Genomic DNA, 23,788 nt, shown 5'->3' with positions numbered 1-23,788 from the left:
CCATATGATCTCAGGAGGATTTGCGGGAGGGGGACTCACAAAATCCTCTCGAAAAAGACATCTCAAGAGAGTCTACCAGGTCGAAGAGGGGTCCTCCGATCTTCCGACCATTTCATTCACAAAGGAAGACGGACGAGGAGTAATCCCTGGGCACGATGACCCAGTGGTAATTACCATGATCTTGGCAAATGCCCATCTACACAGAACCCTAGTAGACCAAGGAAGTTCAGCAGACATCCTCTTTAAGCCCGCTTTCGACAAACTAGGTTTAGATGAGAAAGAGTTAAGAGCCTACCCCGACACATTATACGGATTAGGTGACACGCCGATAAAGCCACTAGGATTTTTACCCCTCCACACCACCTTTGGAAGGTATCGACGCCCCACCTCTGCATGAAGTTCCCGACCTCGTCGGGAATAGCAACGGTGAGGGGAGATCAGAAACTGGCAAGGAAATGCTACAATGAAAGCCTAAACCTGAGAGGAAAAGGCAGAGAAGTCCACACAATAGAACTCGGGGGAGCAAGGGTTAAAGAAGAGCTGCGACCACAGCTCGGGGGAAAAACTGAGGAAATTCAGGTCGGCGAAGAGGAAGGGAAAAACACTCACATAGAAGCCAACCTAGGGGAGACCCTAAGACAAGGGTTGACTAAGCTCCTAAGAGATAACTCCGATCTCTTCGCCTGGAAGGCCTCCGACATGCCTGGGATAGATCCCGAGCTCATGTCTCACAAGCTCTCGGTCTACTCAGGGTCCCGACCTGTACAACAAAGAAGACGCAAGCTCGGCCCAGAGCGAGCCCTAGTAGTAGAAGAGCAAGTGCAGGCGCTCCTAGAAGCCGGTTTCATCAGAGAAGTCAAATATCCAACATGGCTAGCCAATGTAGTGCTGGTCAAAAAACAAAATGGTAAATGGAGAATGTGCGTCGACTACACCGACTTAAATAAGGCATGTCCCAAGGACCCTTATCCTCTACCAAGTATTGACGCCCTAGTGGACTCTAGCTCGGGGTATCAATACCTGTCATTCATGGACGCTTACTCAGGGTATAACCAAATCCCAATGTATGAACCAGACCAGGAAAAAACATCATTCATCACGCCCAGAGCCAACTATTGCTACGTGGTCATGCCATTTGGATTGAAAAATGCAGGGGCCACATATCAGAGGCTGATGAACAAGGTGTTTGCCCCCCACTTAGGAAGCTTAATGGAAGCATATGTCGATGATATGCTGGTAAAAACCAAGGAAGAAGTCGACCTCCTATCCGACCTCTCACAAGTCTTTGATACCATAAGGTTGCACGGGATGAGACTAAACCCTGCAAAGTGCGCCTTCGCAGTGGAGGCAGGAAAATTTCTAGGATTTATGCTAACACAAAGAGGGATCGAAGCCAATCCCGACAAGTGTAGAGCTATCCTAGAGATGAAAAGCCCGACTTGTTTGAGAGAAGTCCAACAGCTGAATGGCCGACTAGCAGCTCTCTCCAGATTTTTGGCAGGATCAGCATTAAGATCCCTCCCACTGTTCTCCCTACTGAAAAAGGGGCACCAGTTCGAGTGGACTCCCGAATGCGAGGAGGCGTTCCAGGAGTTCAAAAAGTTTTTGAGCCAACCTCCTATCTTGACCCGACCTATAGCCGGAAAAGACCTCGTCCTATACCTATCCGTGGCAGACAGGGCTGTCTCAGCAGCCTTGATAAGAGAATATGAGGTCAGACAACACCCTATCTACTTCATCAGTAAAGTTCTACAGGGCCCTGAGCTAAGGTATCACAAATTAGAAAAGTTTGCCTACTCCTTAGTAATAGCCTCTCGAAGGCTACGACCTTACTTTCAGGCTCACACAATAAGGGTCTGCACGAACCAACCCATGAAGCAAATCCTCCAAAAGACGGATATTGCAGGAAGAATGGTACAATGGGCAATAGAACTCTCCGAGTTCGACTTGAAGTATGAAATTCGGACGGCGATTAAAGCCCAGTGCCTCGCCGACTTCATTGCTGAATATGCAGGGGATCAAGAGGACAAACCGACTACTTGGGAACTCTACGTGGATGGATCCTCCAATAAAACAGGAAGCGGCGCAGGCATAATATTGGTAGATGAAAGGGGAACCCAGATAGAAGTTTCCCTCAAGTTCGAATTCCCAGCTTCAAATAATCAGGCAGAATACGAAGCCTTGATCGCAGGATTGAAGCTGGCTGAAGAAGTCGGTGCTACGAAAGTGATGGTATACAGCGACTCCCAGGTGGTGACCTCCCAAATAAGTGGGGAATACCAGGCAAAAGACCCAACTATGAAAAGGTACTTGGAGAAAGCCTCGGAGCTCCTGGGGCGCTTTGCCGAAACCGAGGTGAAACACATAACTCGGGATCTAAACAGCAGAGCAGACGCCCTATCCAAGCTAGCAAGTACCAAGCCAGGAGGAAATAACAGAAGCTTGATTCAAGAGACCCTCCAGGAACCTTCAGTGGTAAAAACGGAAGACACGCTAGAAGTCTTTGAAGTGGTCGGATTAAACCTCGGATGGATGAACCCCTTAGTCGAATACCTAAAATTCGACATCCTCCCTAAGGAGGAAAAAGAAGCCCAGAAAATCCGAAGGGAAGCACAACATTATACTTTGGTGAAAAATGTTCTCTACAGAAGGGGGATATCAACACCATTGTTAAAGTGTGTACCGACCTTAAAAACCACCGAGGTGTTGGAGGAGGTACATAGGTAAAAATCCCATGAACCGACCTAGATGGTCGTCAGGATAAAACGACGAGGTACAAGTCGGTGTAAAGAGGCTATAGAAGTCGATCATGATAAACTCGGGAGCAGTCCGACTCACAGGGCGGAATGCGAAACCGAGTAAAATTAAAATGAATCGCAAAAGTAGCCTAAGTCACGAAAAACTCAATAAAACAAATTTGAGTACTAGGAATAACAAAAAGAGATAAAGAAAACTAAGAAAAAGGCTGCCTTGAGAATCAAGGAAATTCAGAAAAGCAGGCAAGTCCCAAAGAAAAGGTTTTCTCCAGAAAAGATCAAAGAGTCAAAGGAACCACGAAAAGCATGCGCGCATAAGGTAACTCAAAACCCTTATCCAAAAAGGGCATTTATTTAACGCTAAATTAAACCCCTATTAAAAAAGGGGCATTACTGTTTTGTTTACGGCCTTAAAAGGCCAAATAATTGTTCAAAACACCAACAAATAAACATAAAGAGTTTAAAAAGAGGGACCCACAGGCCGGGCCCCGATAGCCAAAAATCACTTTTTTAGATCACCATCAGCAAGGTCAGGGGGAACGCCAGGAGCAGGAGTTGAAGAGGAAGTCGGAGGAACGGTAGAAGAACTCGGAGCGTCCTTAGAGCGAGGAGGGGACTCTATGATCCTCTGCCCCCGAGTCTTTGGGAGAGACAACCATCCTAACACCTCCAGACCTGGCTCGAGACTTTGCCTTGGCTTCCTGAGCCCTCTGGTAAGACTCTTGAGCGTTTTTCTTTGCCATCTCTACAAAAAACAAATTGGTAGCCAAAATCAGACAAAGTCGGTAAAAGAAATTGCAAGTCGGAAATAAGCAAGAAACACAAAAAGCTACCTAATTGTGACTGGACAAAGGTCGGCGACCCCTGGAGAAATTTTTTAGTATCCAAGTATGGGGCCCTCCCCCACGCTTCTCGGAGGAACCCCACAATGGCTGCTTCTACCTCATTTAAGTCATCCAGACCATATTTCTCGCAAGGGGAGGCCTCCAGCCAATATAAAGGAAATCGGGGAGAAGAATGATCATCCAGGAAAAAGGGGTGGTGACCCTCTACAGCTTGCACTTTGAAAAAGTAGTTCTTGAAGTCATGAAAGGACTCGTCAAAAAGGGTAAAAAGTCTCCGACCTTGTATGGCTCGGAACGACACCCACTGTTGTTTATTGTTTAGCCCACTGAAGGGTTTTGTCATATGGAAAAGATGGAAGAAAATCTTTAAAGAAGTCGGGAACTCTAAAGCCTGGCTGACAAATTGATAAATTTTCAAAAAACCCCAAGAGTTGGGGTGAAGCTGGGTGGGAGCGACTCGACAGTGACGCAAAACAGATCTCAAAATTCGAAAAAGGAAGAAAAACACCCAAACGGGTGATCATGCACTCATACATAAAGAAAAAATGAGGGGCCGCCTCATCGACTCTTCCAAAACAAACCCGGTCTTCAGGACCCGGGACTACCAATTCGTATTTTGGTTCGTCATCCTCAGAAGTGCAAATTCTGTGATGAGTGCGAAGGTTGGTAATGAACTCAGAATCGACTGAGGGCTCCTCCCCTAAGACCGTGACATCAACCCAGTGAGAGAGAGCGTCTACAGAAGCCATTTCTTTTTATAAAAAAGGGGTAACAAACCTACAAGGGGAAAAGAAAAATCACCAACACGGTCTCTAAAGGGAGGAGGATGCGAAACTAAAGTCTACAAATCAAATTTATCTACAAAGGCATATTAAAGAACTAACCTTTATCCGGAAATAAGGGTTGGAAGCAAAAAGCCTTCGAAGACGCAAGAACACAGTACGAACGAATGCAAGGAAAATTTGAAAGATCGCAGAAACGAAACAACGAAAGAGAGGGAAAATATTTATAAGAACGTTAGGGGCATAACGGTAAAATCGGGGCAATCATTAATGAGGATGCACCGTTACCAAGGCTATTAAATCCCTACGCACACCCCTAACGGATACGACGCTTGATTAGACGTAACTGTCAGAACCAAAAGGTCACGAAAAATCACGTCGGTTCTAGGAACACCGAGTTTCAGGATCGCTCGATAGTCACCTCCTTCGCGCGTTTGGGCCAAACAACGTCATCCGGCCCACGAATCTCTGGTTACCCACCGTCACAAGAATCATTGTTTGATTCGAGTTGGACCCGATTATCCATTAATTGCAAAATCAATTTAATTAGTTCAGTTTAAATTCGAACGGATAATCGAGTATTCACAATCCGTACTCACCCCTACCAATATTACGATTTTAAATGAGTCAATTGATTTTACAAAGTTTTTATTAGATCTGACGATTTTAAGATTTCAATCTTGTTAAAAATTTACGTTTTACATACTTAATTAACTTTTTCGATTTCACGGGCACATCCAATGAAATTAGAGTCATAAGCTTTAACTTAATGTCATACTAGTAATTAGTAGCAACTAGAGGTGTTCGTGGTGCGGTTTAGTTTGGTTTTAAGGGAAAAAGTCATCCAATACGAACGCTTAATTTATGTGCGGTACGGTTTGGATTAGATGAACTTTTTTCGAAATCCGATCCGATTCGATCTAATTACAAGCGGTTTGGATTGGTTTGGATTTGCGATTTTTTAAATAAAAAAAATTAAATACATATAACAAATCTTAACATCAAATTTTAAATAATCAACAATGACATAACAAGTCTTAACAATATCTTAAAAAGCCAACGATAACATAACAATAGAAATAAAATTATAGGTTAGTTAAAATAAATAAATAAATAATATTTTCAACGTAAAATATTTATTAAATAATAATAATACATGAATAATAGAAAAATGTATAACAAATTGAATATGTTATAAGTATAATTGTAAATATAATAATAAAATAATAATATTATAGCACATTGTGAAGTTTAGATTGGATTGGATCGATTATGAAAAATAGATTCGAAATCCGATATAATCCAGCAGTTTGCAAAAAAATAGAATCCAATCAAATCCAAATTAATGCGGTTTTAATCGATTTTCTATTTAGATTAGATTGGATGAGTGGTTTAATTTAGATCTATTTGAATTTGAACAAGCCTAACCCTAGTAGCAACCAAGGATGTCAGTAAATTATTCGATTTCACAACAGTTTTGAAAAGGCAAGAGGAATCCTAGGCTCAAAGATAGAACGAACTAACTAACAAGAATTCAAATCGGATAGAATCTTTGACCAACAGCCCTTAATTCCCAACACTCTTCATCAATTACATAAGAACCAAGCAGAACAAAACAGAGCTTGCTTCCATGGATAGAAAACAGAAGAGCATCAACGAGCTTCTCTCTCTGGAGTTGCTCCAAGCAATCTTAGTGAGGGTACCAGCCAAGCATCTCTTGCCTCTCAGGTTCGTTTCTAAGCTATGGCTCTCTCTCATTTCCGATCCAACCTTTGTGGAATTTCATATTCACCACACTTCAGCATTCACCGCCCCTTCATACTTCTTCACCCGGAATGATCAACCGGTTGGCTCCATTGACCTACACGCACTCTTTCATGGTGGTGCCACCCTTGGCACCTCAATAGAAAAACTCTCTCTCCCTTTCCCATGGAAGAAGAGCACACGTGCCAATTTACTTGTTCTTGGATCATGCAGAGGGTTTGTATTGTTACACCACTGTGAACCATATTATATTATTCTATGGAATCCAGTGACCCAATCCCACAAAAAAATATCTTACTATAATGCTGTTGAAAAAAAGAAGTATATTATTCAAGGCGTTGGTTATGATGCATCAAATGATGATTACGTAATAGTTATAGCCTTTAAGAAAAATCAGCCTCATTGTTTTTCTTTGAGGACTAATTCATGGACCAAGATTGATGTTGCACCCCGCACACCTTTGATAACCCAGGAGTTTAAACATGAGGGGTTGTTCTTTAACGGAGCTATACATTGGTTGTCTTATCGACGTAACAATCAAGATATTCTAATTTTTGATGTGACGAAAAGGAGATTCTCAAAGATACCTTTACCTGAACAAAGACTAAGGTGGTGGTCCTCCGAACTCGTGATATTAGGAGGGTGCCTAGCTTTGAATGTCTTCAACTATGGTGATGATAAAAGAACTCAGATATGGGTGTTGAAGGAATATAAAGTGCCATCATCTTGGACTATTCTCTACGAGATTCCTCATCACTGCGTTTATTCTTTATTCTTATCTAATTACAGTGATTTTATTGTGTTAGATCGTGCCAATAACAATTTTGCCAAGTATAATCTTGAAGGAGAGAGGCTTCAGTGTTTTAAATACTTGGACTATGGTTTGGACTATGGTTTCTTACCTTTTGAGTACACTAGTACTGTGTATACTCCGAGTCTCGCCACACTTCCCAGCTGAGACAAGAAGAAACGGAAAAATGGTATGTAATAATTAATGAGCTTTATTTGCACCTTGTTATATATTCATGTTAATTTAATTTCTTAATAATTAATGTACGTGAGTTTTGAATATTATTTATGAATAATTATTCTCAGAAGACATCAAGGATGATTGGAATCACAAAGAGCTCAAACAAGGAACGTGAATAAGGGAGCAATCCAACTTAAGCATGCATGCATGTTGTTCTATTTTAAATAGATTGTAGGGTTGGCAATTGAGTTGAAAGCTACAAGAAACTTTAGTTTTATTCTATTTTGCTTTAAAGTTTGAATTTTGTGTGTTGTTATTGTTATTGGAATAATCATTCATCGTTTGATGAAGATACTGTTTCATATACATGAAATATGACGAATGTTTAAATTAAATTCAATCTTAAACGAAATCCTCTAATCCAATTCAAGTGACTGGATTCGCATAATTTTAAAGTGGATTCAAACCTAATTTTTAACCAAAAAAAAGGTATTAATTGAATTAAATTAATTTTGAATTTGATTTTTAAATTCATATAATCCAATCCAAACAACATTATACTGTTATTAATTATTAAAATTGATGAAAGTTTCAATTTTTATTTTATAAATATCACTTGTTTACAAAATTCCTCATTTTGATTTTTCACAAAAAAATTTAACGCTTTTTAAATTCATTATTTAGGTTTAGAAGAAAAAAATACTTAGAAAATAAACAGAGGAGGAAGAAGATAGTGCATATTCACTGTCCTGAGTTTCTATCTTTCTAATCATATTGAACAATATTTCCAATTCAAAAGTATTCCAGTTATGAGGAAGATGGGGTTTCAATAGCGCCAAAAACACATGAATTTATTACACATCATGAATTTAGAATGTTAAAAATTAACTTAAAATTCAAACTAAAATAATCCTTTTTTTTAAGGATCTATTAAAACTGTTCTTATTAAATATTATATTTCAATATTTTGAGAGACTAAATTTTAGGTTCAAATGGGAGTTCAAAAAATTTGATACGTGAGAAACTCTAAGGCTTAAAAATAGAAACTCTAAGGCTTAAAAAATTTGGTACGTGAGAAACAATGAAGGCCGGGTGCGGAGGTCTTCTTGGAACCCATAGATGAATCTGGAAAGATGCCGACCAGTATAAGCTGAGTTGTGGGGCGTCCTTTATGGACTTCACATGGCAGCAGACCTGGAAATGAGAAGAGTGGAAGTGAAAGTAAATGCAAAGGAGGTCTATGAGATTTTGAAAAGTACAAGACAGGAAAAAAGTAATGCTAGCGGGTCAGCAATTTTGTGATTTGTAGCCATCAAATAGCCATCAATGATGATTTTAATAATGTGAGATTGGTGTGAGATTTCATCTAATTGCTTACTTTTCTTTGCTAGTCACATGCTAGCCAGAATTTAACAAAGTTGCTAGCCTCCTAGACTTTTCCGACAGAAAAATTATGCAACAACAAAGTGCTCAGAGAGAGATTTACAAAATCCTTCGAAAACCTTGGGAAATTGTTTTTATATATATTGAAAGAGAAGCCAATCAGTGTGCACACTGACTAGCACACAGCCATTCATGTTAGTTTTCATTGCATTGTAATTAATGAAAATTATGCCACAACAAAGTGCTCAGAGAGAGATTTACGAAATCTTTCGAAAACCTTGGAAAATTGTTTTTATATATATTGAAAGAGAAGCCAATCAGTGCGCACTAGCACACAGCCATTCATGTTAGTTTTCATTGCATTGTAATTAATGAAAAAGTAATGAGTAATATGCATTATGCATCAAGTTCCAATCAAATGTCACTTTTGTCTATGGATGGTGAATTCGAATTTATCAATGCCGAGGGAATCATTAATCAATGTCTTACTTCCTATAGTCCGGTCTTGTGGTAAGTTTCAAAGTTTAGATCTTTTTCATGTCCAAAGCTTTGAGTTTTATCTGTTGAGCTTTTTTTGTTTATATGATTTTGCAGTCCATCAAGTTCACCATGAATGTTGTTAAAGGTTAGCATCACGAAGGATTCAAACAAAGAGAATTAGGAGCCAACATACAAGTGAACAGCTTGACACACCGGGAAGAACATTTGAAAAGTGCAAATGAAGTTTAGTCTCTTTTTTTTTTTTTGTTAAATCTAATATATCTTTTGGGCCATGGATTCCTTACTCCTACATTTTTGTAGGAGTATCATTAACCTGCATCAAAATAATTATAAAATATACCCCGTTTTTTTTTTTTGTAAAAATTACTAATTGCATTTTGATCCCTCTAATTATTAGTTTTTTAACTTTATTCTTTTTCCTTTCATTCTCACATTAGAAGCATTCAAGCATTCAGAGAAGAGAAGAAAAGGTCTGCTAGGGTTTTATACAATTTCAATTCCTGCATTTCTCGCTTCTTCTTCCTCTTCCTCTGCTGCAAGTCTCATTAGCATTATCCTCGCTGCCGCAACACGCCTCCGCGCGCAACCTGCCGCCGCCGCCCACGACGCTGCCCCCGCCGCGCAAGACGCTTTTCTCCACATGTAATAGATGTATTGTAATTTATCATTTGTTGTTTTGCTATATTTGCAGTTGGCTTTCAACTTTTTTTCCCCCTTTGAATATTTGGTTTCAACCATTTTGTTAATTTTAATTTTCGGTTTAGGTTGAAGACATACTTGGAGAGCATGCTGATATTTTTATTGAGCACTATTACATAAAGCAGTCTGGTAACTGTGACCTATCTAGCATGAGCGATCCTCACGATGAATTCAAGGGAAAGAATGTCCTGATTGAGAGAAAAAAATCAAAAGATCCTTCAGAGATCACATCAAAGTACAGCATGTCAATCGAAACATATAAAGATATTCTTGGAGAATGTAGGCGTAAGCTGTTCGAAGTAAGGTCAAGGCGGGCAAGGCCACATTTGGATGATAAAGTATCCCCGTAAATATGGTTACTAATTTATTTAAGAATCTTCTATTATGATACTGGTTTCAACTTTTTAGTATGAGTCTCAAGAGATCCTATGCTTCTAGGTTATTGTATCTTGGAATGGACTGGCTATCTCATCTTTTTCCAGGGCCTACAAGATTCTCCTGGGTGAAGCTGAGGGTACTAAATTCTATTTTCCTGTTGTTGGCACTGAAGTAAGTTTCCCCTTATAAAGATGTGTCCATATATGTAATTAGAGAGGCTTTGATATTTTAGTTTTGCCCTTTTGCTGAATGACTTTTGGCATTTAAAAAGATAGAAGACACACTGCTTTTATATCATGGATATCTGTAAATTATCCTATTATGGATAAATTTTATATTGTTGTGTTGATCAAAATGGGAATTGGCAGTTTATGAGTTAGTTGGCATTGGCAGTTATAAGGGAATTGTGGATGAAGCTTGTTAAAGGAACACCTGGAGACAATTAGATCCTCTTCTTTTTTTCAGTTTTGACGCTTTCTTGTCTCCTCAGATCAGAGATGCCGCTTCATGAATTTTTTTTTATAAGAAAAGTATAAATAGACAATGAGAATACTAAACAATGTGAATAATGAATATATTATATGTTTAATTTAATAAATATGCAGATAATTATGTTTGTTATTCTTATGTTTGTTATTTTTAATTGAATGGTTATTTCTTTTGATATGCATATGCCCCTCGATGACACTAAATTCAATTAAACCAAAGAAGTAATAATATATCTCTTAAGAAGAATCGAGGGATAAATACATTACTGACAAATCTTGGATATTAAGCTTCATAAACCTAACTACTAACTGTTATATCAGATTCATCCATGAAAGTATTGGATTTTCAATGTGTCATGAACATTAAATCTGTTTGCATTCTCACTGGTGGCTGAATCATGAATTCTCAGCCTATCAAATTTGGTACATCAATTCTGATCCAATTTCTATAACAGCAATATAAGAACAGAAGATAACAAAACAAAAGGCTAAAACAGAAGTATCTTATTACAGATTTTAACTAAATACATTTCAATAGGAGGGTTATTTTGTTATTCTCATGTTTTAAGAAGGATGGACCTTGCCAGAAGAGATTCCCTTCCAAGCAGATTTCATGGAAGCAGTGGCTGAATTGAGTGCAGCCTCAATATACTTCTTGGAAGCAATGGAGGCAGCTTTCTCCATCAAATTTCCCATCTTTCTTGCACCCTCAGCAGTGTTAACTAGGCTCTCCATTTCAGCCTTTGACATGCTCTCAAGCTCCTCTTCGAAGCGCCGGAACTCGTCCATGGCACTTTCCGTGACAGAATCAAGGTAGTCCTGAGCTTCCTGCATGGAAACCTCAGCCTCTTCAACCTCTTTCTGTTGCTCAAGTTCTGCAGCTGCCCATGCCTTGTATGACTCAATCTCAAACAGCTTCATGAGGACGATTTTTATGGTCTAGGAAACTGTTCACTTTCTCTTATCTCTCTGAAAATTGAATCCCTTGAGGTACAAGGCTATAGTTGGATCAGGGTCCCTGAAACCGGGCATTTGAAGAAGCTTTCAATTTCCAACAGTTCGGGTAATTGATATTTAAAAAGATTTATAGCTGACATCGAGTTCCCAGAGGGTTCTGCCCCATCATGGTCTTCTTTCACACGGAGAAGAACTGAAATATCCACCTGCAAGTATTATTGAAATATCCACCTCCATCCCCATCAAGAAACAAAGCATCCTGCAAGTAACACATCTCAGGAGGAACTCGATGTCTGGCAAAGCACCGTGAAATTTCTTTCAGATTCAGATATCAATCTTTACCTGAGTGCCCTGCAATTCAATTGCCCATTGAAGCCAGTTGATTCCACCACCAAATTCATAGAGATCCAGTAATCCAGAGATCAGAAAAGCATAATCATCCAAGAAACCAGGTGCTTTAGATGGAGAATTTCTGAAACTATGGTTCAGCCTTTGGGTTTCAGCATTGTGAAGTTCCTTCTTAATAAATAATGCTGCTTTTTCCGCAATTTGCATGTATTCCTTTGGCTGGAATTTGCAAAACAAAAAGGAGAAAGTTGAATATATTAGCAATTACTCAAAACTGAAAAAAAGAAGAGGATCTAATTGTCTCCAGGTGTTCCTTTAACAAGCTTCATCCACAATTCCCTTATAACTGCCAATGCCAACTAACTCATAAACTGCCAATTCCCATTTTGATCAACACAACAATATAAAATTTATCCATAATAGGATAATTTACAGACATCCATGATATAAAAGCAGTGTGTCTTCTGTCTTTTTAAATGCCAAAAGTCATTCAGCAAAAGGGCAAAACTAAAATATCAAAGCCTCTCTAATTATATATATGGACACATCTGTATAAGGGGAAACTTACTTCAGTGCCAACAACAGGAAAATAGAATTTAGTGCCCTCAACTTCACCCAGGAGAATCTTGGAGGCCCTGGAAAAAGATGAGATAGCCAGTCCATTCCAAGATACAATAACCTAGAAGCATAGGATCTCTTGAGACTCATACTAAAAAGTTGAAACCAGTATCATAATAGAAGATTCTTAAATAAATTAGTAACCATGTTTACGGGAATACTTTATCATCCAAATGTGGCCTTGCCCGCCTTGACCTTACTTCGAACAGCTTACGCCTACATTCTCCAAGAATATCTTTATATGTTTCAATTGACATGCTGTACTTTGATGTGATCTCTGAAGGATCTTTTGATTTTTTTCTCTCAATCAGGACATTCTTTCCCTTAAATTCATCGTGAGGATCGCTCATGCTAGATAGGTCACAGTTACCAGACTGCTTTATGTAATAGTGCTCAATAAAAATATCAGCATGCTCTCCAAGTATGTCTTCAACCTAAACCGAAAATTAAAATTAACAAAATGGTTGAAACAAAATATTCAAAGGGGAAAAAAAAGTTGAAAGCCAACTGCAAATATAGCAAAACAACAAATGATAAATTACAATACATCTATTACATGTGGAGAAAAGCGTCTTGCGCGGCGGGGGCAACGTCGTGGGCGGCGGCGGCAGGTTGCGCGCGGAGGCGGCAGGTTGCGGTGGCGGCGGAGGCGTGTTGCGGCAGCGAGGATAATGCTAATGAGACTTGCAGCAGAGGAAGAGGAAGAAGAAGCGAGAAATGCAGGAATTGAAATTGTATAAAACCCTAGCAGACCTTTTCTTCTCTTCTCTGAATGCTTGAATGCTTCTAATGTGAGAATGAAAGGAAAAAGAATAAAGTTAAAAAACTAATAATTAGAGGGATCAAAATGCAATTAGTAATTTTTACAAAAAAAAAATGGGGTATATTTTATAATTATTTTGATGCAGGTTAATGATACTCCTACAAAAATGTAGGAGTAAGGAATCCATGGCCTATCTTTTGAATCAAATCCAATAGTAAATTAGTAATATTTTTTAGTTGGTTATGCAAAACTTTAGATGTTTTATTTTGCAGATTACATAATGTACTTTTTTTATCATGTCAAAATTTTATGAACTCAATCCTAGAAGTTTTAATTGTAGATTCTTTTGGGGATAATAAGTTTCTCCTGCAGACTTCAGATGCAAGGTACAGAATCCAGTGAATTTGTCAAATGAGTCTTGTAAAATTTCTGTTTGTCTGTGTTATCGAGCAATGTGTGCTTATTTTATTAATCTTATATCTAATTTAGTTTTAAATTATTGGGACGAAAATACATAGTGAATAGCTTTTAAAGAGAAGCAGAATTAGTATCAGTAATTTTGTCAAGAAATTTTTTTGCACGCTACTTTATTGTAGTTTTAAATTATTGGGAGTAAAATACATAGTGAATAACTTTTAAAGAGAAGGAGAATTAGTATCAGAAATCTTGTATCTACTTTATTGTACTGAACTGTCAATTACTATAGATAAATATAGATTTTATAAATAATTTTTAGCAGATGGCCTATCCTTATAAGATTAGGTACATTCAATGAAATTAGAGTCATAAGCTTTAACTTAATGTCATACTACTAATTAGTAGTAACCAAGGATGTCAGTAAATTATTGGATTTCAAAACCGTTTAAACAAAATTCAAGAGGAATCCTAGGCTCAAAGATAGAACTAACAAACAAGAATTCAATCAGATAGAATCTTTGACCAACAGCCGTTAATTCCCAACAGTCTTCAGCAATTACATAAGAACCAAGCAGAACAAAACAGAGCTTGCTTCTATGGATAACAACCAGAAGAGCATCAACGAGCTTCTCCCTCTGGAGTTGCTCCAAGCAATCTTAGTGAGGGTACCAGCCAAGCATCTCTTTCCTCTCAGGTTCGTTTCTAAGCTATGGCTCTCTCTCATTTCCGATCCAACCTTTGTGGAATTTCATTTTCACCACACTTCAGAATTCACCATCCCTTCATACTTCTTCGCCCATAATGATCAACTGGTTGGGTCCGTTGACCTACACGCACTCTTTCATGGTGGTGCCACCCTTGACACCTCAATAGAAAAATTCTCTCTCCCTTTCCCATGGAAGAAGAACACACGTTCCAATTTACTTGTTCTTGGATCATGCAGAGGGTTTGTATTGTTACGCCACTATCCATATTATATTATTCTATGGAATCCAGTGACCCAATCCCACAAAAAAATATCTTACTATAATGCTGTTAAAAAAAATAATATTATTCATGGCATTGGTTATGATGCATCAAATGATGATTACGTAATAGTTATATTCTCTAAGGAAAACCAGCCTCATTGTTTTTCTTTGAGGACTAATTCATGGACCAAGATTGATGTTGCACCCCCCACACCTTTGATAACCTACGAGTTTATACCTTGGGGGTTGTTCTTTAACGGAGCTATACATTGGTTGTCTTATCGACCTAGCAATCGAGATATTCTAATATTTGATGTGAGGAAAAGGAGATTCTCAAAGATACCTTTACCTGAACAAAAACTAACGTGGTGGCCCTCCAAACTCGTGATATTAGGAGGGTGCCTAGCTTTGAATTTCTTCGACTACCGTGATAATAATAAAAGAACTCAGGTATGGGTGTTGAAGAAATATAAAGTGCCATCATCTTGGATTCTTCTCTACGAGATTCCTCACCACTGCATTTCTTTATTCTTATCTAATTACAGTGATGTTATTGTGTTAGATCGTGTCACTATGAATTTTGCCAAGTATAAACTTGAAGGAGAGAGGGTTCAGTGTTTTAAATACTTTAATTATAGTTTCTGTCACGTAATAGCTTTTGAGCACATTAGTACTGTGTATACTCCGAGTCTCGCCACACTCCCCAGCTGTGACAAGAAGAAATGGAAAAATGGTATGTAATAATTAATGAGCTTTATTTGCACCTTGTTATATATTCATGTTAATTTAATTGCTTAATAATTAATGTACGTGAGTTTTGAATCTTATTTATGAATAATTATTGAATTGTTTACTGCAGTTAGGTATTGGATTGAGTTTTGCTGGCGGATCTTTTCTCAGAAGATATCAAGTTTGTCAAGGATGATTGGAATCCAACTTAGGCATGCATGCATGTTGTTCTATTTTAAATAGATTGTAAGGTTGGCAATTGAGTTGAAAGTTTCAAGAAACTTTAGTTTTATTCTATTTTGCTTTAAAGTTTGAATTTTGTGTGTTGTTATTGTTATTGTAATAATCATTCATTGTTTGATGAAGATAATGTTTCATATATATGAGATATGATGAAGGTTTAAATTAAATTAAATTTAATTCCGTCTTAAACCAAATCCTCTAAACCAATTCAAGTGACCAGATTCGCATAATTTAGAGTGGATTCAAACCTAATTTTTAATTAAAAAAAGTATTAATTGAATTGAATTAATTTTGAATTTGATTTTTAAATTCATATAATCCAATCCAAACAACATTATACTGTTATTAATTATTAAAATTGATGAAAGTTTCAATTTTTATTTTATAAATATCACTTGTTTACAAAATTCCTCATTTTGATTTTTCACAAAAAAAAAATTTAACTCTTTTTAAATTCATTATTTAGGTTTAGAAGGAAAAAAAAACACTTAGAAAATAAACAGAGGAGGAAGAAGATAGTGCATGTTTCAGTGTTCTGAGTATTCCAGTCATGAGAAAGATGGGGTTTCAACAGCCCCAAAAACATAGATGAATTTGTTACACATCATGACTTTAGAATGTTAAAATTTAACTTAAAATTCAAATTAAAATAATACATTTATTTTTTGTAAGGATATAATTAAAAGTGTGCTTATTAAATATTATATTTCAATATTTTGAGAAACTAAATTTTAGGTTCAAAAAATTTGGTATATGAGAAACTCTAAGGCTTAAAAATAGAACTAACTAACTAACAAGAATTTAAGTCTGATAGAATTTGGACCAACAACCCTTCACAAATACAATGAAGCATTTACATAAGAATCATACAGAGCATGAAAACACTTAGCATGAATGGATAATAACCAGAAGAGCATCAACGATCTTCCTCTGGAGTTGTTCCAAGCAATCTTATTGAGGGTGCAGGCCAAAGATCTATTCCGTCTCAAGTTTGTTTCTAAGCTATGGTTTTCTCTCATCTCCGATTCAAACTTCGTGGAATTACATCTTCACCACTCTTCCGGATTCGCCCCTTCATTCTTCTTCAACAAGAACAATGAGGAGGCTCGCTTGGTTGACCTACATGCACTATACAATGAAGACGCTGAAATTCTTCATGCTGCAATAAAAGATGTCCCTCTCCCTTTTGGGAATAATAAGAAGGAACGCGACTCCTACTATTTTGTTGTTCTTGGATCCTGCAGAGGATTTGTATTCTTGCACCGTGAACCGGGTTTTATTATCATATGGAACCCAGTGACTGGATCCTGCAAAAAAATATCTTACGGTTATAGTATTAAAAAGGATGCGATTCTGTATGGTGTTGCTTATGATGCATCAAATGATGATTACTTGATAGTAATAGCTGATAAGAGATACCGCTTTGATTGCTTTTCATTGCGGACCAATTCATGGATCAAAATTGATGCTGTATTCCCCTTCCCCATATCTATACTCAGGCAGTGTTTGTTTTACTCTCCGGGGTTGTTTTTTAATGGAGCTATACATTGGATGATTATTCAAGATAGCTATTACAAAGATATGCTAATCTTCGATGTGAAAGAAAGGAGTTTCTCAATGATAGCGCTGCCTGAAAAGGAACATGTGGGGACGTTGTCTGATCTGGTGATATTAGGAGAGTGTCTAGCTTTGTATTTGTTAAGCTACAATAATGGCTACAAAACTAGGATATGGGTGATGAAGGAATATAAAGTGCGGTCATCTTGGACTCTCTATGAGATTCATAACATATGTATGATTCCTCTGGCCTTATCATCCAATGGCAGTGATTTTATTATGCTTGATACCAAAAGTGATAAGATCCACAAATATAATCTTGAAGGAGAGTTGCTTCAATGTCTTCAACACTATTCTGATGTGATTCACGGTGGCTTCTTTGGAAGGTGCACTGTGTATACAGAGAGTCTCGCCACACTCCCCAAGAAGAACTGAAGACCACTTGGGCAAAGAGTATGTCATGCAAGATGCAACTATTTTTCTTGTGATTTTCATCATCTTGATAATTTTGCTTGCTAATGTGTGTTTTGATTTGAATATTGGAGATGATGAATTTGGACTTAACAATGTTTTAGGAATCTAAGTTTTAAGACTTGTCTTGCTTTCTACAGTAGGCGGATCTTTTCTTAGGCATGTTATTATTCTATTTTCAATAAATTGTAGGGTTGGCAAGTTGGAAGAAGCTTCATGGCACTTTTAGTTTTTCTTTTTTCTTTTTTGGCTTTAAAATTTGATTTTCTGTTGCTCTTATTGCTATTGTTGTACTAGCATCTTAAAATTGGAAATTTCAAAATCATTTTACTCCTTATAAGAAGTACTAAGTAACAGTTAACAGAAAAATTATTAAGTGCTTCTTATACAAAGTATAACTCTGATTCTAATGTGTTAATTGAACAAGAAGTTATTAACGAGTGTTTATAACAAATTAATTGAAGAGAATAATTTTTTAATGACTCTAATTAACACAAGAGGAGAAAGAAGAAATATTGTCCAATTCAATGAGTCGCTTTCTAGCTAGCTATACTGAAAAACAATCAACTAAGCATGCATATATTATACACATAATTTATGCTCAACCTCACAATTCAAAAAGCTCTGCAGTAAAGAAAACAATTGATCAAACTAAACTAATACTCGAAATAAAGATAAACGGAATATTTTCAAAAATAAAAAATAGTAAAATCTAGCACAAGAATATAAAGAATATGGACAAGAAAAGGAAGAGAATCAATTAATCTTGTGGTGCATTTTTTTAACAAGCTGGCTCATCTGGAACCTCCAGAACATTAAAATTGCGAAGCCCACACCCATTAAAACAAAGAGCCAAATACTGTCATCTTGACCCTCTCTCTTTGACCGCACCTCAGCGATTCCGAAACCCTCCCTCACTGAATCCCCAACCCTCCCTTCGTCCAAGTGTCCGTACAACACGTAAACCCTTCCCTTCTCTCCCATCGTCACCGATGTCGGAAACCGTCGCAGATCCAGCTCCAACCTGTCGAACACCACTCCCTCCGCCCAGCTGTCTTCGCTCTTCAGGAACCACATCTTGTTCACCGGCGACACCGCCGCCGCAACTCCTCCGTCCTTCCTCAAGGCAATGTCGTCGGCGCCGACGAGATCCTCGTTCAAAATCACCACCCTCGCTGTTCCGTCGATCGCGTCAACCTTGAATAGTTTTCCCGTGCACGATTGAACAACGAGGAGGTAACCTTTGCTTACGTAAGCTATTCCATTGAGGCCTAAGAGGCTGTCGTTCTTCGCCGTCGCCGGAATGTTCGCCGTGAAGAGCTGAGATCTGGAGAAGATCGAGGCCTCGCCATCAACGGTTACTTTCCAGATGTAGTTTCCCGCGGAGTTTGTTACGAAGGCATTACCGTCGTAGTCGACGGCGACGTCGTTTGCGGCAGCGGGGGACGTGTCTTCGGAGGAGGAAGGGAGCGAGGAGAGGAATATTCGGTGGCGGGAGCGAGCGTCGTAGGCCGCGAGTGCGTTGAACGGAGGTTGATTGTTGTTGTGGTTCTGGTGAACGACCGCGAGGAGGCGGTTGCGGTAAGAATCGACGGCGATGCCGAGGATGGAAGCACCGTCAGGAAGGTCGGTGTCGGAGATGAAGGTTTCCACGACGCCGGCATCGGATACTGCAGCGATAAGGCGCTGCTGGAGGGATCCAAGGAGGAAATGCTGCGCTTGTGGATCCCACGCGAGTGATTCTGGATACAGGTTCGGTGAGCGGAAATTGATGACGTGAGCATTACGTGCAAGAATAGGGACTGTTTGGCTGATAGCGATTACAAAAATGGGAATAAGGAATAGAGATTGTTTGGGTGATAAGAATAGCATGGCTTTTTGCAGTAGTGAGTGTTAAGGGGAGTGTAGAATTAGAACTCTGCAAGAAGCTGGAATGTGTGGCTCCATAATGCATAGTGAAGAGGTGTGATGGGAAACACCAAACCAGTCACAACAAATATAGCGATTAAGAGGTTTGAGTGTTTGACTAAGCCCTTAGTTCTTAAACTAACTATTTTTAGCAATCTAGGAAACTAGAGTTCCATTATTTGATCTTATGAGTTATGATTATGAAAATATAGTATTTGAGGTTTTTCAGGATATTAATACCAATGACCTATAGTATAGTGCGTGTGATTGAGAAATTTTTATGGGTTTTGTTGATTAAAATTATTATTTTAAATTAGTATGGTACCCTTCGAATTAATTAATAGTGAAGATGCTGTCATAGAAAGTTTAGGATGGCAGTAACTCTTATAGCAATGTTCCCTGAAACTCAACCAACCACGCCATCAATTTCATATCGTCGGATCCTGCAGAGGCTTCGTAACTTTACCTCAATTCCCTGAGAAAAGCTTCTCCTAGTACACTGCTGTATATGACTACTTGCTTGTCATAGGTTTGAGGGATGATGAAAGAACAGAATATCAATTGGATTTGTTTTCAGCGAGAAAGAATTCATGGAGGAGCATTAAGGTTGCACTACTTCTCAATGATCCACTAAACAGGGGACTTCGCTGTCAAAAGGGTTTTTTTAACGGCATTCATTGGTTGATTGAGCTCTCTGTCCCTCTTTCTGAATTGGGAGAGTACGTTGCTGTGTTTTATTCCTATAATTAAGGGAAGTCTGAGTGATAAATTCAATTAGAAAATGGATATCATGTTTAGACTTGGAATCTGTGCTTTGCAATGACACTAATGAATTCCATGGTTTTAGGGGTTAATCTTTCCAGGAAAGTAATTTTCAAACTTTACATCTAGATATACAACAAAGAACAGCATCAAACACTTACATTGTAGTTTGGGCAACCCACGAACGGTCTCCCTGGATTAGAATTCTGGCAGGCGCGCATTTCTGTTTTTATTCATTCTCCTCATGATGCTTCCAAATGATCGTGGGTTGTTGGAGCTCCCAATTGCATTGCTAGCGCTAGCCATAACGTGTGGTGTTCGAAGATGAAGAAGACACTGAAGACTCACTTCTGGTGCGACGGAGAGTAGACGAGAACAGCGTGTGCGATGGAGAAGAAAGGAGAAGAATTGGGGGCTAGGGTTTTTAACCTAAAATTAGGGACCAAATTGAGTCCAAAACGTTTACTGCGCCACCTCAGCTAGCCGTTGCGCTGCTAACGTGTCACCAGCGACTCCAGGTCAACTTTCCGGTTGCGTTAGCTGGACGAAATTGACCGGAAGGACGACTATGATTACCGGAGCTCAACTTCAGGGACAATTACGACTAATTTTTAACTTCGGGATTACTTTGAGGCTCGACGATAACTTCAGAGACCACTTTGATGCTTACCTCCCTAACAAATAGTGACATGATATTATATAATATATACATGGTTCTACACAGCATATATACCAATCATTGTGTCATAATATATGTATTGACTTAATAGAGATCTCAATGCAAAATGAATATCGGAAAGCTACATTCATCATGCATGTATAGCAGAAGAGAAATAAAATTAAAGCAGACTTAAGAACTATTAGTAGTACTATTATTGCATATTCACAAAAGATACTGCATGTAATACATGACTTGCACCATTTGAATTGTCTATATGTCCTTGAGTTTCCAACATTCATATATGGAAAGAAACTCATTTTTAAAGCAAACTCAAAAACAAATACAAAAGTTTCTTGAAACTCCTTCCACTTTACCTTTAGCTTAAAACAACAATCAAGTGGCTAAGTTGGTGCTCTCTTCAGTCCCTTTAACTCCTGATGAACTCCTGCAGAAAATATCAGTTTATGAGTAAACTGGTAAAGTCACTATAGTAGACATGGATTTATCAAAACATTTCATCCATCATAATGGCATATAGCAAAATTAGCAGGGCTAAAATGGCACAAAGCAAAGCACGAAAGAACAATGTTACATACCCTTCTTTCTCCTCAGAGCCATCATTAGGCAGCATCAAGAGACTCTCTGTATAAACATTATACGAAACGTACCCAATCTGATCACAAGCGTGATCAAAACGCAGGAGCAGCTCTCCTCTAACATTATATTTCGACATTCCAGGTGATTCATCGAATCCTATAAAATCGCCATCCTCGGACAAGCACACTGGCTCAAAGTAACTGCTGGGAATCTCATAGGAAGTCCAAGAAGACTGCACGTTGTACTCTTTCATCACCCATATCACACATTTATCATAATCATAATCACATTTATCATAATACAAGGCTAAACACCCTCCCAGTACCGTCAGTCGGCAAGGATAACACTTTCCTACTTGTTCTGGCACAGGAATCTCTAAAAAACCATTCCTTTTGCTAGTATCAAAGACAAGAATAGTAACAATAGCATCATAATCACCATCATGATTCAACCAATGGATAGCCCCATTAAAGAACACAGAAGGTGCCCAATTTTTCCATATTTTTATATTGTTGTATTCAAACATTAATGAATTCCATAGTTTTAGACTTGGAATCGACTGTGCTTTGCAATGACATTAATGAATTCCATGGTTTTAGGGGTTAACCTTTCTTTAGAATGTCTAATACGTTGATTTGTAATATGAGCTAGGCTTCTTGTGCAGATACTCAAGAAGAAAATCACAATGAGCTCAAACAAAGAGAATCAGGAGAGCATGAACTTGAGAACACAATTTTTAGTGTAGCTAGCTAGAATGTTTAATTTGACTGGTAAGAAGCTTCAAAGAATTTGTTTTTGTCCATTTTCTTTTTCGAATTTGCTTTAAAAAATTATGATTTCGTTTCAGATATGAATGATAAAAGTTGAAGCTCACGCATAATCGTATAGTTAGCTTCCATTTGATAAATTATTTGAGTTTTTAAGAATCCATTTAACACCAAAAAATTTACTTTTCTGTTAGCATAAATTGTAGGCAGATAAAAGAGTAGTTGAGATATCCAACAATCAAGGAAGATGATAAGAAAATAAAAAACTCCGATCCTAAGATTTGTTAATTAATTTTTAATTTTATATTAAATTTGATTTTTAGATTGAATTTTATTTAAATTTTAAATTTCCAAAGATATGATAACTGATTTTAATTGATTAAAGCTTGGTTTGGTAAAATTTTTTGAAGAAGTGCTCGTGCTTTTTAAAAGTTCAAACTCCTCAATTTTATGTTTGGTAAATAAAAAAGATCATGTGCTTGTACTTACAGCTTTTAAAAGATCGGAGTACTTTTAAGTGCATGTTTTTTAACGTGTTTGGCAAATTTCTAGTAGTAAAAGTAAAAGCATTAGTAAAATAAAAAAAAGATCTTTTTCATGTAATAAATAAACAAAAAAGTACTTTTATATTGTTATACCCAAACATAATTGATAGATAAAAAAACCTTTTTACATGAGATATCCAAACATAAAATTACTTTTACTTCTATAAGATCTTTTAAAAAAATATAACTCGAAAAAAGATCTTTTCTTAAAAACTCACCCAAACAAGCCCTAAAAGCATCTAAGATAAAGCTTTTTAAAGTTGGCTTGTGCTTTTCAAAATTTAAAAGTCTAATATAACTTCATATGTTAACTAATTTTCAAATTTAATACTTACATTTATGTCTATTATAGTATTTTTAAATTTTAAAAGCTATTTTACCAAATACAATTGTTGTTGCTTGTGGTTGTGGTTATTAAAAACAATTTTTAATTTGATTTACCAAATATAAATGCTACAACTTTAAAAAAGTAAAAGCTTTACCAAACTAAACCTAAATGGAATTTGATTAAATCTTAAACACACTAAAAGGATACTACTAAAGCACTTATAACTTACTAGTGCAACCAAAGCAGAAACACTTCATCATCTTTTGCTTGAATGCCATGGACATGGACGTCCACAGTAACAAGAAGAATAACAGAAACATCAGCATCGACGACATACTTCCTGCAGAGTTGGTACGAGGAATCTTAATGAGGATTCCCATAAAAAACCTTGTGCGTCTAAGGTGTGTTTCCAAGCTATGGAACACTTTGATCTCAGACCCCAACTTGCCAAAATCCCATTTTGATCTCTCTCTGGCACCCTCCCATAGACTCCTCCTCTATCCCGACGATTCCACCAAGCCAACAACTGTTGATTTAGATGCACTCTTTCTAGATGGTCCTTCTAAAACATCAACAAATGTCT

The 23,788-nt window shown here is 37.6% G+C and overlaps 6 protein-coding genes across 9 annotated transcripts in view; 3 read left to right on the top strand and 3 right to left on the bottom strand.

Annotated features, from left to right (window-relative positions):
* Positions 6,014–7,121, top strand: LOC107637405 (F-box protein CPR30-like). Its single transcript, XM_016340823.2, has one exon. It carries the CDS (start codon positions 6,014–6,016, stop codon positions 7,103–7,105), a length of 1,092 nt encoding a protein of 363 aa, XP_016196309.1. The 3' UTR covers positions 7,106–7,121.
* On the bottom strand, positions 10,856–13,331 carry LOC107635547 (spermatogenesis-associated protein 20-like). 4 transcript variants are annotated; one of them, XM_021122161.1, is made up of 5 exons: positions 13,046–13,331; positions 12,651–12,923; positions 12,440–12,550; positions 11,866–12,090; positions 11,224–11,584 (listed from the first exon to the last, which is right to left on the bottom strand). In XM_021122161.1, exons 2-5 carry the CDS (start codon positions 12,837–12,839, stop codon positions 11,576–11,578), a joined length of 534 nt encoding a protein of 177 aa, XP_020977820.1. In that variant the 5' UTR covers positions 12,840–12,923; positions 13,046–13,331; the 3' UTR covers positions 11,224–11,575. The 4 variants fall into 4 exon arrangements, with proteins under 4 accessions (XP_020977822.1, XP_020977820.1, XP_016194530.1 ...); XM_016339044.2 differs by having other exon boundaries at positions 11,490–11,782; positions 13,037–13,330; XM_021122160.1 differs by having other exon boundaries at positions 11,490–11,782; positions 13,046–13,328.
* On the top strand, positions 16,413–17,841 carry LOC107637404 (F-box protein CPR30-like). Its single transcript, XM_016340821.2, has one exon. The coding sequence runs from the start codon at positions 16,504–16,506 to the stop codon at positions 17,599–17,601; it is 1,098 nt and encodes a 365-aa protein (XP_016196307.1). The 5' UTR covers positions 16,413–16,503; the 3' UTR covers positions 17,602–17,841.
* LOC107638178 lies at positions 18,223–19,765 on the bottom strand. The gene has a single exon (XM_016341346.2). It carries the CDS (start codon positions 19,507–19,509, stop codon positions 18,394–18,396), a length of 1,116 nt encoding a protein of 371 aa, XP_016196832.1. The 5' UTR covers positions 19,510–19,765; the 3' UTR covers positions 18,223–18,393.
* On the bottom strand, positions 21,001–22,570 carry LOC107637403. The gene is made up of 2 exons (XM_016340820.2): positions 21,565–22,570; positions 21,001–21,413 (listed from the first exon to the last, which is right to left on the bottom strand). Exons 1-2 carry the CDS (start codon positions 22,089–22,091, stop codon positions 21,362–21,364), a joined length of 579 nt encoding a protein of 192 aa, XP_016196306.1. The 5' UTR covers positions 22,092–22,570; the 3' UTR covers positions 21,001–21,361.
* LOC107637402 (F-box/kelch-repeat protein At3g06240-like) overlaps positions 23,482–23,788 on the top strand; it is a 1,491-nt gene continuing 1,184 nt past the window's right edge. The window contains exon 1 of the mRNA XM_016340819.1: positions 23,482–23,606. Within this exon, the coding sequence (XP_016196305.1) occupies positions 23,482–23,606 (125 nt within the window). The remainder of the gene's footprint in view (positions 23,607–23,788) is intronic.

Source organism: Arachis ipaensis, chromosome B04 (assembly GCF_000816755.2).
Source record: "Arachis ipaensis cultivar K30076 chromosome B04, Araip1.1, whole genome shotgun sequence".
NCBI classification, from domain to species: Eukaryota; Viridiplantae; Streptophyta; class Magnoliopsida; order Fabales; family Fabaceae; genus Arachis; species Arachis ipaensis.
Note: the sequence above shows the minus strand (reverse complement) of the source record. Positions and strands in the feature narration are given on the sequence as shown.

Coding starts and splice junctions, on each gene's coding strand:
- LOC107637405 (XM_016340823.2), top strand. CDS start 6,014: ATGGATAGAAAACAGAAGAGCATCAACGAGCTTCTCTCTCTGGAGTTG.
- LOC107635547 (XM_016339044.2), bottom strand. CDS start 12,839: ATGAGCGATCCTCACGATGAATTTAAGGGAAAGAATGTCCTGATTGAG. Junction 12,551..12,650: donor GGCCACATTTGGATGATAAA/GTATTCCCGTAA, acceptor CTATGCTTCTAG/GTTATTGTATCTTGGAATGG. Junction 11,783..11,865: donor TTGAATTGCAGGGCACTCAG/GTAAAGATTGAT, acceptor TGTTACTTGCAG/GATGCTTTGTTTCTTGATGG.
- LOC107637404 (XM_016340821.2), top strand. CDS start 16,504: ATGGATAATAACCAGAAGAGCATCAACGATCTTCCTCTGGAGTTGTTC.
- LOC107638178 (XM_016341346.2), bottom strand. CDS start 19,509: ATGCTATTCTTATCACCCAAACAATCTCTATTCCTTATTCCCATTTTT.
- LOC107637403 (XM_016340820.2), bottom strand. CDS start 22,091: ATGTTTGAATACAACAATATAAAAATATGGAAAAATTGGGCACCTTCT. Junction 21,414..21,564: donor GGCTCTGAGGAGAAAGAAGG/GTATGTAACATT, acceptor TATTTTCTGCAG/GAGTTCATCAGGAGTTAAAG.